The following is a 12,452-nucleotide window of genomic DNA, read 5'->3' on the forward strand; positions in this document are numbered from 1 at the left end:
TCTCTGTGAAAAAGAAATATACTTTATCGTTGTCTCTATCTGCATTGTCTGGGATCAGGTGGGCAGCCACAAACTTTGGATCTGCAAAGTAAAAGCACAAAGAGAATAACATATAAATTAATTTGTATTAAGACTTAAATATAAAATCTTATTTGAAGAAATCTGTACTGCAGAAATAAATAAAATTAGGATGCATTATAATCTACAGTTTATGGGACACTGGAGAATGTGGAAAATCTGAGAAAGAAGTAACTCTCACTGGTTACTAATTTAAGAATCAGGGTAATCTTGCAACAAATTTCATGTTTAATAAAGGGATATTTCATCAAACCTGTTGGAAATACCGGGTGGGCAGATTGGTCTGATGAGGGAGATGATTTTTCTGAGCTATGATACAGAACTGGAATTGGCTAGACATGGTAAGGCCTTGCTGTGTCTAATAATGGTCGCTGCCAAAAAAGCAATTACTAGAAAATGGAAATCAAAATCTAAACAAACTATACAGGAAGCAGTGAATATAGTAACAGAAATAAAACAACTGGAACTGAGATCTTTAGAAAGGGGTAGGAGCAAACTACATAGGAAAAAAATGGGAACTGTGGGAACAATACATACAAGGAAGGAATGAGGTTTAAAAGGTGGCAGAAGTTAAATGAGCTATGTAATGTTTGAATGAGAAAAATTGGGTAGATTATAAGTGATTTATAATGTTTGCAACTGGGAGTGTATCATTATGGTTTGTGATTTAAATGCTTGCAATTAGGATTGTGTTGGTGTGATTTGTTTAATTTATATAAATGTATGTTTGCCTAGGTAGTCAGTGATGGTTTAATGAAGCTGCTTCTTGTTTAAAAAAACTGTATGGATGCTAACCTTATAGAAATTCAATTTAAAAACTATTACAATCAAAAACATGGTCTTTTATATTTTTCAAAGACAACGTGGAGGCGTATAAATATGCTGGCCTCTTTAAAGCATGTTGCATCTCAAAGTAGTTATGTTAACTTCTGTAGTTAAGGAAAGTATATCAACTTCTTAATTGTGCTTTTCTTTGTAACCTAACCAGTGGCAACAATTCTCTTAATGCATATATGATGAACTAGTAGCCCAGCTGTTGTCACATTTTTTGTTGTACCTGGAGAATTTGCCTAAACTATCTCACCAGCATACAGTCATCTGGTTTGTGCGTCACTGCCTCATTTATGCACTATGTTCCTTGTGGCCACAGGTGGGAGCTATGCACTTCCATGAGACGGATCCTTACATTAGAAATTCTCCAGCATCATAGCCACTCATTAAACAGACAGATATGGGAGACACCTACCAAATTTTTTAAGTCTTCTTGTTTCCTATAACTTATCACTTAAAACATTTTCAGAATACTAAGTACTTAATACTTCTTGGATTAATTTTTATATTCATGGGCTGCCCCTTATGTAGCCAACGAAATAATGCTTCCTACTCATTCTGTAAGAATTCATTCCATAAAAAGAATCATACTAAACTGAAAACACAACTCTTGAACCCATAACATAAACACTGCCAGAAACCACCAAGCAGGTGAAGAAAGTTAGCAAAACCACATACAGAAGCAATCTTTATACTACACTCAAAATGACAATAAACCCCACAGCAAACAATATAAATCCAGTTTATGTATGAAGAACAAATGATAACTTCAGTTACGCTGGTTCTGACAAAACCATGGCTGAGATAATTGCAAGCTCCTATTGAGTAAACATATTGCCACAATTGAATTAAAACAAGCATTGTCTAGGGGTAAAAAGATTTATGGCAGTATTCATAGTCCAGGGTATTGTCCCTAAAATATTTGCACAAGCAAATTACAGTTGTGTACACTTATAATAAATGTAGATGTTGGAGTGCATTCACTGTTGTAGTCATCACATTTGGGTTATCCCTGGCAGGTAGCCCTCGGCCAGCCTGAACACCAGACACTTAGTATTTCTGTATTGGTTGCTGTCGCTTGAGGACTGACGTCAGGTCGTCAGTGGTATAAAAGAAGGCAGGTGACGCCATTACATCAGTTTTACTTGCTCTAACCTGCCAGGAACCCCCAAAGTAGGAGGCCAGGCTCTGGTGGTAGAACCCACCAGTGGAAAATAAATACTAATATGTCCCTTGTAAGGAAAGGAGAACAACAAGGAAGAAAAAGAGAAAGAGGGATTGAGGGAGGGAAACCAGGACTGCAACACTGAATACACTCGAACATCTACATATATGGTAAGTGTACACAACTGTACTATGTTCCTAGTGTTTCAATGTTGCAGTCATCACATTTGGGTAGATTCCCAAAGCTGAGGAAATGGATGGAGGCAGTCCAGGAAGCTAGGGGCTGGCTAGCATGCCCTGCAAGACTGCAGAGGCAAACCCTACCCAGGATGTGGAGAAGAAAGGCAGGTGATAATGCTTGGTAAAAGTATGAACAGATGTTCAGGTGGCAGCCTCCAGGATGTCCCTGGTGGGGACTCCACTGAGGAAAGCTGGAGAAGTGGAGGCTGCTCTGGTGGAGTGTGTCCTGACCCCCCTAGGGGGAGGCTTGCCATGCTGTTTGTAGCAGAAATGGATGCAGTGTGCTATCCATTTCGAAATGGTTTGCTTAGAGATGGCTTTGCCTTCTGCCCCTGAAGCAAAGCTAACCAGCAATTGCTCAGACTTTCTGATGGGTTTAGTTCTGTCCAGATTTTATATAAGCTTTCTGTGCACATCTAGAGAGTGCAGAATCCTTTCCCCCTTGTTTTGGGGGTTAGGAAAAAAGGTGGGTAAATCGATGGATTGGTTGAGACCCACACTGGACACCACCTTGGGCATGAAGGATGGATTAGTTCTGAGGGATATCACAGCCATGAGAGCTTGCAGCTCAGAGACTCTTCTGGCTGAAGTGATGACCAGGAGGAAGGCTGTCTTCCAGGTGAGAAATTTTAGCTGTGCAGAAGAAGCTGGTTTGAAAGGGGGCAGGGTAAGCTTTTCCAAGACAAAGTTAAAGACCCAAGCTGGTACTGGTGCCCTTCTGGGGGGGGGCTCAAGTTGCTAGCCCCTCTGAGGAACTGTTTAATCAGAGGGTGTGAAAAAAAAATAGAAGAGAAAGAGAGACCACTGTGTAGTAGGTCAGCTAAGAAATCCAGGATGAGAGGGATGGAGGGCTGTGATGTATTGGCCCCATTAGCCTGGATTCAGGTGCAGAACTTTTTCCATTTATCTGCATAAGACTTTCTGATGCTAGAGTGTCTGGCCTCTCGAATAACATCCAAAACCTGTTTACTGAGGATGGCAGATTGGTCAGGGGTTAGGGTATAAGCCAAGCTGCCAAACTGAGTGTCTGCAATTGGGGGTGCATGAATCCCCCTTCCCTCTGGGATAGGAGGTTTGGAATCTGAGGAAGATTCCATGGAGGCAGAGGGGACAGGCTGCACAGCAAGGGGTACCAGTGCTGTCTGGGCCAGTCTGGAGCTATGAGAATGGTCCTTGGTTTTTCCTCCCTTATTTTGAGTAGTACCCTGGGAATGAGAGGTAGGGGAGGAAAGGCATAGACCGAGAGGTTTACACAGGGCATCCACTTTTCAAGCCAATGCAGTGATGCTCCCTGGTGCAGAATTTGCTGAGCTGAATATTGGTGTGGGAGGCAAAAAGGTCGATCTCTGAGGTTCCCCATTTCTGAGTTATTAGGAAGAAGGTGTTTCTGTTGAGCTGCCACTCGTGAGGGTCCAAGAGCTTTCTGCTTAATTGGTCTGTCAGGGAGTTGAGAGAGCCTGGCAGGTATTGTGGTAACAGGTCTATTTGCATGGAAGAGGCTGTGAACCAAAGGGTCATGGCCAGACTGCACAGTGGGTAGGAGTGAATCCCTCCCTGCTTGTTGGTGTACAACATCACAGTGGTGTTGTCTGTTTTGATCAGGAGAATCCCTGGAGAGAGAAGAGGTTTGAAAGCTATCAAAGCCTGCTGCACAGCCATCATCTCTTTTTGATTGATGTGCAGGGGGGTTACTGGGGGTTCCATTGGTCCTGTATGCCCCTGCCATCCAGGTGTGCACCCCAAGCATAGTCTGATGCATCTGTGGTGAGGGTCTGGGTGGCAGGGTATGGGGAGAAGGTCAGTCCCTTGTTGTGGGAGCAGGCTGTTGCCCACCAAAGAAATTCCTTCCTCAGGCAAGGAATAATAAGTAGAAGAGTTTCCAAGTCTTGAGACTGTTGACACCAAAGGCTCTTTAGGTACCACTGACGTTTCCTCATATGCAGTCTGGCATATGGAATGAGGAGTATGCAAGAGACCATGAACCCCAGGGCTTGCAGGATTTTTCTATCAGAAAGCTGGGGCCTGGTGGCCAGTTGAGAGATGTAAGCTGATAGGAAAATGTGTTTCTCTGGTGTAAGGCATGCCATCTGGGATGTTGTGTCCAGACTTGCTGCCAGGAAGATTATCCTTTTGGTGGGTACCTGTTGGGATTTCTTTTCGATGATTGTGTACTCTAGGGAGGTTAGTAGGTCCTTTACAAAGATCAGGTCTTTGAGCAGCTTTTCCTGGCTGCCTGCCTGAATAAGGCAGTCATCTAAGTAGGGGTAAATTTGAATATTTCTTTGTCTGCAAAAGGCAATGGCTGGAGCCAGGCATTTTGTGAAAACTCTGGAAGCAGTAGATAAGCCAAAGGGAAGCACAGAGAACTGAAAGTGTTGAAATCCTACCTTGAAGCAGAGATATTTTCTGCAGGACTCCCTGATAGGAATGTGGAGGTAGGCCTCTTTTAGCTCCAGGGTGGCTAGCAAGGCATCCTTGGACAGCATGGGTAGCAGCTGCTGGAGGGTGAGCATTTTGAATTTTGGGATTACCAGAAAGGTGTTTAGAATGGATAGATCGAGGATGGGGCACCAGGTGTCCTCTTTTTTGGGCACCAGAAAATGTCTGGAGTAGAAGCCTTGGTCTATCTGCTCTGCAGGAATGTGCTCTAATGTCCCCAAGGACAGCAGGGAATGGATTTGCTTTTGAGCCTCTGCCCACTGATTTGGTGGTAGATCTGGGAACCCTTTTGGGGTTGGAAGAGTGTGGAAGGAGAATTTTTACCCCTGGAATACAATGTTTAGAACCCACTTGTCCTTGGTAATGGTGGCCCAGGTGTTTGAGTGAAAGGAGAGTTTTCCTCCTAGGGGTATGTGAAGATGGGCAGAGGTGAGGTTGGGAAGGGGCAAGTCATTGTGAGTTCTTACCATAACGGGTGGCTTAGAACTCCATGGTTTTGAAGTGGAGGTAGTCTACTGCTTAGATCTCTGCAACCCCTGGGGCTGCTGTCTGGGGGGGGGGGGGTCTGCTTCCACGGAGCCTAGGCTGGCCCTGTCTACTTAGAGCAGGAAATGACCAGTGCTTAGAGGGAAAATGCCTGCTGAACCTAGGGGGCTGGACATGTAAAAAATCTTTAACAGTCTGCATAGATTTTGCTTTTTCTTCCATCTTTTTTAAGACCTCTTTTGCTTTAGTACCAAATAAGTTATCTTTGTGCAAGGGTGCATCCAACAATGTTGATTTGAGATGGTGTTGCCGGGGTTGTTCCTTAAGCCATGCAGTCTTCTAATGACAGATCCAGTGACTGCTGCCCTGCAAGAAGTTTCTAGGGAGTCAAAACCACAGTACAAAGTGTGTTTAGTTACTTGACCAGCAAAATGCATTAAGTCCTGTAAATCTTTAGATTCTGCCAAATGCAGGAAAAGAGGAAATTTTTTGTTTAAGGAGTTCCAAGGTATGTTGCTGATACTTAAGCATATGGAACTGATAATTTAGTGCCCTGATAGCAAGAGTAGCTGAGGTGTATAGTTCTATACCCCATCTGTACAGTGCTCAGGAATCCCTGTCTGAAGGGGGTGGGATTCGTAGCTGAGGTTGCTTTAATCCCTTTAGGCCCTTGAGTAATGACCTCAGAGTCAGCTGTAGGATTTTTAAAAAGATATTTGTATGAGTCAGGGACTCTATAGTACCAGTCTGGTTTTCCTGGAAGCAGGAGGGAGGGCATCTGGAGTCAAGCTGGATTCAAGGAAGACATCTTCCACCACATCTAGGACTGGGGGGAGGGGGATGGCTAAGGGCCTGTATTGTGGGAAGGTCCAGGAACTCTCTGAGTCTCTTTTTAGACTGTAGGTAGTTTTGACTCTCCCATTGGAAATGCTCCCTTAAGATATGCAGGGTTTCCCCAAAGGAAAAATCCTCTGGGGGAGAGGCTGAAGGAATGGATTCCTCTGCATCAGAATCCTCAGGAGAGAGGCTGCATGTCTTCATAGTCAGATGCATCAGATTCATCTGACTCTTGTTCAGATAAAACTACTGGAGACAGATCTCTTTTCCTATTTGAGGGAGTGGCTTGGCTTCCCCTAATCAGCATGAAAAGGTCTTCTGCCATGTTAAGCATTTGAGAATGAGGCAAGGGAGCAGGCGCCTGAGAATCGGTAATCGGTTTCTTGGGTGTGGTTTGACCCCTGGGACTAAGGAACTAATTTTCAAAAGAACAGTAGCTGTGAAAGAAGGCATTGGTTTATGTTGGGATTTGGTGTTGCGAAGGACTTCCTTGGAAGCCAGTGCCTGCCTGCACAGTGGCTCCGGACCTATCCAAGGTAGAGATGACCACAGGATCCTTAGACAAAGAAGAGTTCTGCAGCATATGGGACTCTGAAAGGGTCTTGGTAGTGGCCTGCAAATTAACTAAAGCGGGCATCAGAGGCTGCAAAAGCGCTTCACTGAGTTCCAGAGGACTGACAACCAACTTAATGGAAGCATTGTCGGAAGGCTTGGTCCTGTGCGGTCTGTCTCTGTCTTTATCTTTACATTTTTTTGGAAGATCTGTTGTCGGATGGCTTAATGAAGCCATATCGGAATTCGAGGACTGTAAATGGAAATAACTGGCTACAATAAGGGGTCGACGATGAATAGTTCTGGGGTTAAATAAAGCACAGAACCGACAATGATGGACGTCATGGTCTGGGCCAAGACAAGTGATGCAGCAAGAGTGGAAGTCCTGGTGTGGTATTTGCTTTCCACAGGTAAGACAATTATTAACTTTTTCTGACATCGGTTAGTGAAAGAAGAAAGGATCCCCAATGGGGAAATTAGTTTTCGAAGACTTCAACTTCATTTTGGAAATGAAACTCAGGTAGCGGTCGACCGGCACTTGTACAAACTGATTCTGCTTTGGGCTCTATGACAAGAAAGACTGATATAATGGCATTGTTGTCCTCAAGCAACAGCAACTGTTGCAGAAATACTAAGTCTCTAGTATTCAGGCTGGCCGAGGGCTACCCTGGCAGGGATAACCCAAATGTGATGACTGCAACAGTGAAACACGAAGAACGTCTATAAATACTGGCCTTACATGAGAGCTACTTTTTAGGATGATTTAGGAAATATCTGCAATGAATGTACCAGCAAGTCATAACGCAATCACACAACCACTCTATTCAAGAGCATGTATTCTGAAAATAACAGATATTCTCCAAGGATCACTTTTGGGTCATGTCTTTTGGTTTTTGCTTTTTTGATCTGGATAGAAAGCCCTGGAGTAATTAATGTTTGACCTCTCCTCAGCAATGCCAGCTTGTTATTGATTTGGCAAGGTTAGGTAATTGTAGACTTAACCATATGACATTTCAAAATTCTTTGATCATTCTGACACATTTACCAAGGCTAACATGATAAACATCTTCAAAACAAATATAGCTCTTTGTGGATCTCAATTATTTGAAATCATACAGTTTGATACTTTATTTCACTAGTTCATAGGTAGGTACTAGGCTATCAGCCGAAGGGCCTACATAAGCCTAGCCAACAAGGTTCCCTGGCTTATGCCACCCAAGAAAGTTATTTTCCTGTGCCACTGTCGAGCAGAGACACAGAAGTGATCCCCGGGGTGTATTTCCTATTTCCCATCCACTCATCAAGATTTTTCTTGAAGAGTGCTAATGAAGAACTTTGCTTGACATAGATGGGTAGCCTGTTCCAGAGTATGGGAAGTCTCTGGGACAGGAATCTATCCCTCCAGCATGTCCTGTTTATTGTGGTGACAAGGTTTAGGAGCCTAGAGTGTGTAGCTCGGAGGGACTGGGATTTCTTTAGGTGTAGCATATCCAACAGCTCTGGGTTTGACATAGCTTTATATTTTAGGCAGTGATCACCTTGGAGTAGGCAATATGCTACGGAGTAAAGCTGGAGTTTTTGAGGTGGTCAGTGTAGGGCATTTGTTTGAGGCCAGTAATCCTCTTTGTGAGGTACTTCTGTGGCCTTTCCAGCTGCTGCAGATGTCTTGTGAGGCACATTCCAAAAGGAGCGTTGTACTCTATAATGGGTCTAATGAGTGTCGAGTAGAGGGGAACAATAACCTCTTTTTTCCTGGATGAGAACACTTTTATGATGAGGTGTGCCATGTAGAAGGACTTCCTGACTACTGTGGCAATGTGACTATCAAAGGAGAGACTACTGTCCACCTGGGTCTCAAGGTCTCTTATCACACATTCAGTGTTAAGTAGATTGCTGCCTATGTGGTAGTTCATGGGTACAGAGTTTTTACCAAAGGAGATGGCACTGCACATTTTGGCATTGAGTTTGAGGACATGGCTCTGACACCAGGCATCTATCTCAGCGAGGCCCTTCTGTAGGATGTCCACATCATTTGGAAACTTGACTATGGCTCCTAGTTTGCAGTCATCTGTGAACTTCATTAGCCAGAGGTCTTCTGTGTTAGCCTGTACTTCAGAGAAGTAGATACCAAACAGGAGAGGTCCCAGGACAGAACCCACTGCTTTGAGGTCAGATTTGGAGTCTGCAACTTTTACAGTGTGGGTTTTGTCAGTGAGCCAGTTGGCAACTTATCTTGTGACGTAGGGATTTATACCTAGTTTAGTGAGTTTAGCTATAATTCCAGAATGGGGGATAGTGTCAAAAGCCTTGGCGAGGTCAAGATAGGCTGTGTGAACCACCTTACCCTCATCTATGGCTTTGGTGACTGCCTCAAAGAAGTCGATCAGGTTCAAGAGGCATGATCTGCCTTTCACAAACCCGAACTGGGTGGGATCCAGAGTTTGGAGGTTACCAGTGTCTTTGTTTATGGGTTCCATGATGATATGTTCCATGACCTTGCAGACCAGGCTCGTCAGGCTAATAAGTCAATAGTTCCTGGGATCAGTGGTGGCTCCCCCTTTGTAGAGTGGGATAACTGTTGCTGTGCACCATTCAGTGGGCACAGAGCCTGATGCAAGGCTATTATTGAACATGGTGCTTAAGTGGGGAGCCAGTTCATTCTGAAGTTCATGTAAAACACAGCCTGGAATGTTGTCCGGTCCCATGGATGCTGTGTTTTTGGCTTTAGAGAGTGCAGCTTTTACCTGCGTAGTTGTGATTACAGGGACTCTGCATTCTTCCTGTATAGATATGGGCCCTTTGGGGAGGGGGGTAAAGTTAGCACTGAACCTATCTGCCAGGATGGTGGCAACATCAGTTGGTTCTGTAATTTTCGTGCCGTTATGTAACTCAGAGCAGATCTAGGTGTTGCCATCAAGAGTCTTGACATAGCTATAGAATGCTTTGTGGTTGTCCTTAGAATTAATGGTGATTTTGTTTTCATAGCTAGCTTTGAAGGATGTTATAAGGGATCTCAGCTTCTTACTGAGGCTGACCAGGGAGCTCCTCCACTCATGGGATTTTACTCTCTTTTGCAACAGTTTCTTCCTTCTGTTGTACAGTTTGTTTATGGCAGGGGACCACCAGATTGGCTTCCTTTTTTTGGAGGATAGTGTCTTGGTTCTGCTTGGGATAGCACGATCCATTCACTCATGTAAGTGCTTATAGAGTACATTTGTGTAGGATTCAGCAGTTGTAACTGTATTGTCCATCTGCATGGGTGTCATGAAGTTCATAGGTTCATAGGTAGGTACTAGACTATTGGCCCTAGGGCCTATATAAGCCTAGCCAAAGGTACCCCTGGCTTTCGCCACCCAAGAAAATTATTTTCCTGTGCCACTGTCGAGCAGAGCCACAGAAGTGATCCCCGGGGTGAATTTCCTATCTCCCATCCAATCATCAAGATTTTTCTTGAACAGTGCTAATGAGGAGCTTTGTTTGATATAGATAGGTAGTTTGTTCCAGAGTATGGGAAGTCTCTGGGACAGGAATCTATCCCTCCAGCATGTTCTGTTTATTGTGGTGATGAGGTTTAGGTCCCAAGAGCATGTAGCTCATAGCGATTGGGGTTTCTTTAAGTGGAGCATGTCTAAAAGCTCTGGGTTTGACATAGCTTTGTGTGTTAGGCAGAGATCGCCTCTGAGTAGGTGATATGCAATGGACTAAAGCTGTAGTTTTTTGAGATGTTCTGCATAGGGCATCTCTTTGAGGCCGGTAATCCTCTTTGTGAGGTATTTCTGTGGCCTTTCCAGTTGTTGTAGATGTCTTGTGAGGTACATACCAAAAGGGGCATTGTACTCTATAATGGGTCTAATGAGTGATGAGTAGAGGGGAACAATGACCTCTTTTTTCCTGGATGAGAAACCTTTTGTGATGAGGTGTGCCACATAGAAGGATTTCCTGACTACTGTGGCGATGTGATTATCAAAGGAGAGACTACTGTCCACCTGTGTCCCAAGGTCTCTTATCACACTTTCGGTGTTAAGTAGACTACCACCTATGTGGTAGTTCATGGGTACTGAGTTTTTACCAAAGGAATGACAATGCACTTTTTGGCATTGAGCTTGAGGCCATGGCTTTGACACCAGGCATCTGTCTCAGCAAGGCCCTTTTGCAGGATGTCCACATCTTTTGGAGTTTTGATTATGGCTCCTAGTTTGCAGTCATCTGCGAACCGTTAGCCAAAGACCTTCTGTGTTGGCCTGTACTTCAGAGAAGTAGATACCAAACAGGAGAGGACCCAGGACTGAACCCTGTGGTACTCCACTTGTCACTGGTCTGAAGCTGGATTTGGAGTCTGCTACTTTCACAGTGTGGGTTCTGTTAGTGAGCCAGTTGGCAACCCATCTTGTGACATAGGGATTTATACCTAGTTTAGTGAGTTTATCTATAATTCCAGAGTGGGGGATGGTGTCAAAAGCCTTGGCGAGATCTAGATAGGCTGTGTGAACCACCTTACCCTCATCTACAGCTTTGGTGACTGCTTCAAAGAAGTCTATCAGGTTTAGGAGACATGATCTGCCTTTTACAAACCCGAACTGGGTGGGGTCCTGAGTTTGGAGAGTACCAATGTCATAGTTTATAAGTTCCATGATGATACGCTCCATAGCCTTGCAGACCAGGCTCGTTAGGCTAATGAGGCGGTAGTTTCCAGGGTCTGTGGTGGCTCCCCCTTTGTGTAGTGGGATAACTGTCGCTGTGTACCATTCAGTGGGCACATAGCCTGAGGTGAGGCTATGATTGAACATGGTACTTAGGTGGGGTGCCAGTTCATTCTGTAGTTCATGTAGAACACAGCCTGGGATGTCGTCAGGTCCCATGGATGCTGTGTTCTTGGCTTTGGATAGTGTGTTTTTTACCTGTGCAGCCGTGATTACTGGAAATTTTCATTCTTCTGGTATAGAGATGGGCCCTTTAGGGGATGACAGAGGGGTAAAGTTAGCACTGAACCTATCTGTCAGGATGTCGGCAATATCCGTTGGTTCTGTATATTTAGTGCCATTGTGCTGTAACTCAGAGCAGATCTGAGTGTTGCCATTGAGATTCTTGACATAGCTATAGAATGCTTTGTGGTTGTCTTTAGAGTCAGTGGCGATTTTGTTTTCATAACTAGCTTTGGAGGATTTTATGAGGGATCTCAGCTTCTTACTGAAGCTGACCAGGGAGTTTCTCCAATCATGGGATTTTACTCTTTTTTGCAACAGTTTCTTTCTTCTGTTGTAGAGTTTGTTTATGGCAGGGGACCACCAGATTGCCTTCCTTTTTTTGGAGGATAGCATCTTGGTTCTGTTAGGGATTGCACGATCCATGCACTCATGTAAGTGCTTATAAAGTGCATTTGTGTAGAATTCAGCAGTCATACCTCTATTGTCCGTCAGCATGGGTGTCGTGAAGTTTGCCACTTCTGTCTTAAGAAGCATGAAGTTGGCTTTGGAGAAATTTTTTACTGTGGTTTCCCTAATAGGGGGTGGGGAGGGATGTGGATGTCTAGGGTGATTAGCTTATGGTCGGATCTGACAAACGTGGAATTGACCTCTGGTGTGGAGCACCGGTTGCCCATGTTGGTAATAACCAGGTCTAGGATAATGCTGCCTCTGGTGCGGGTATGGATAAGTTGATCCATGGCATTGGAATTTATGAATTCCAGAAAATGTTGAGCACAAGAGTTGGTACATGGGTAGTTTTCCCAGTTAATGGTAGGGTAGTTGAAATCGCCCATTATTAGGGTGTTAGGTTGTACCCTAATATTTTCCAGTGTATTAAGAAATGAGGAGTGTGAATCCTGG

General features: G+C 44.2%; 1 protein-coding gene across 1 annotated transcript in view; it reads right to left on the bottom strand.

Moving 5' to 3' along the window:
* Window positions 1–12,452, bottom strand: part of LOC122806987 (semaphorin-3G-like) — a 634,544-nt gene that overhangs the window by 184,731 nt on the left and 437,361 nt on the right. Inside the window, exon 7 of the mRNA XM_044077853.1 lies at window positions 1–81. This exon is cut by the window's left edge and continues 62 nt beyond it. Within this exon, the coding sequence (XP_043933788.1) occupies window positions 1–81 (81 nt within the window). The remainder of the gene's footprint in view (window positions 82–12,452) is intronic.

Source organism: Protopterus annectens, chromosome 7.part0 (genome assembly GCF_019279795.1).
Source record: "Protopterus annectens isolate FY-2018-M chromosome 7.part0, PAN1.0, whole genome shotgun sequence".
Taxonomy (NCBI): domain Eukaryota; kingdom Metazoa; phylum Chordata; order Ceratodontiformes; family Protopteridae; genus Protopterus; species Protopterus annectens.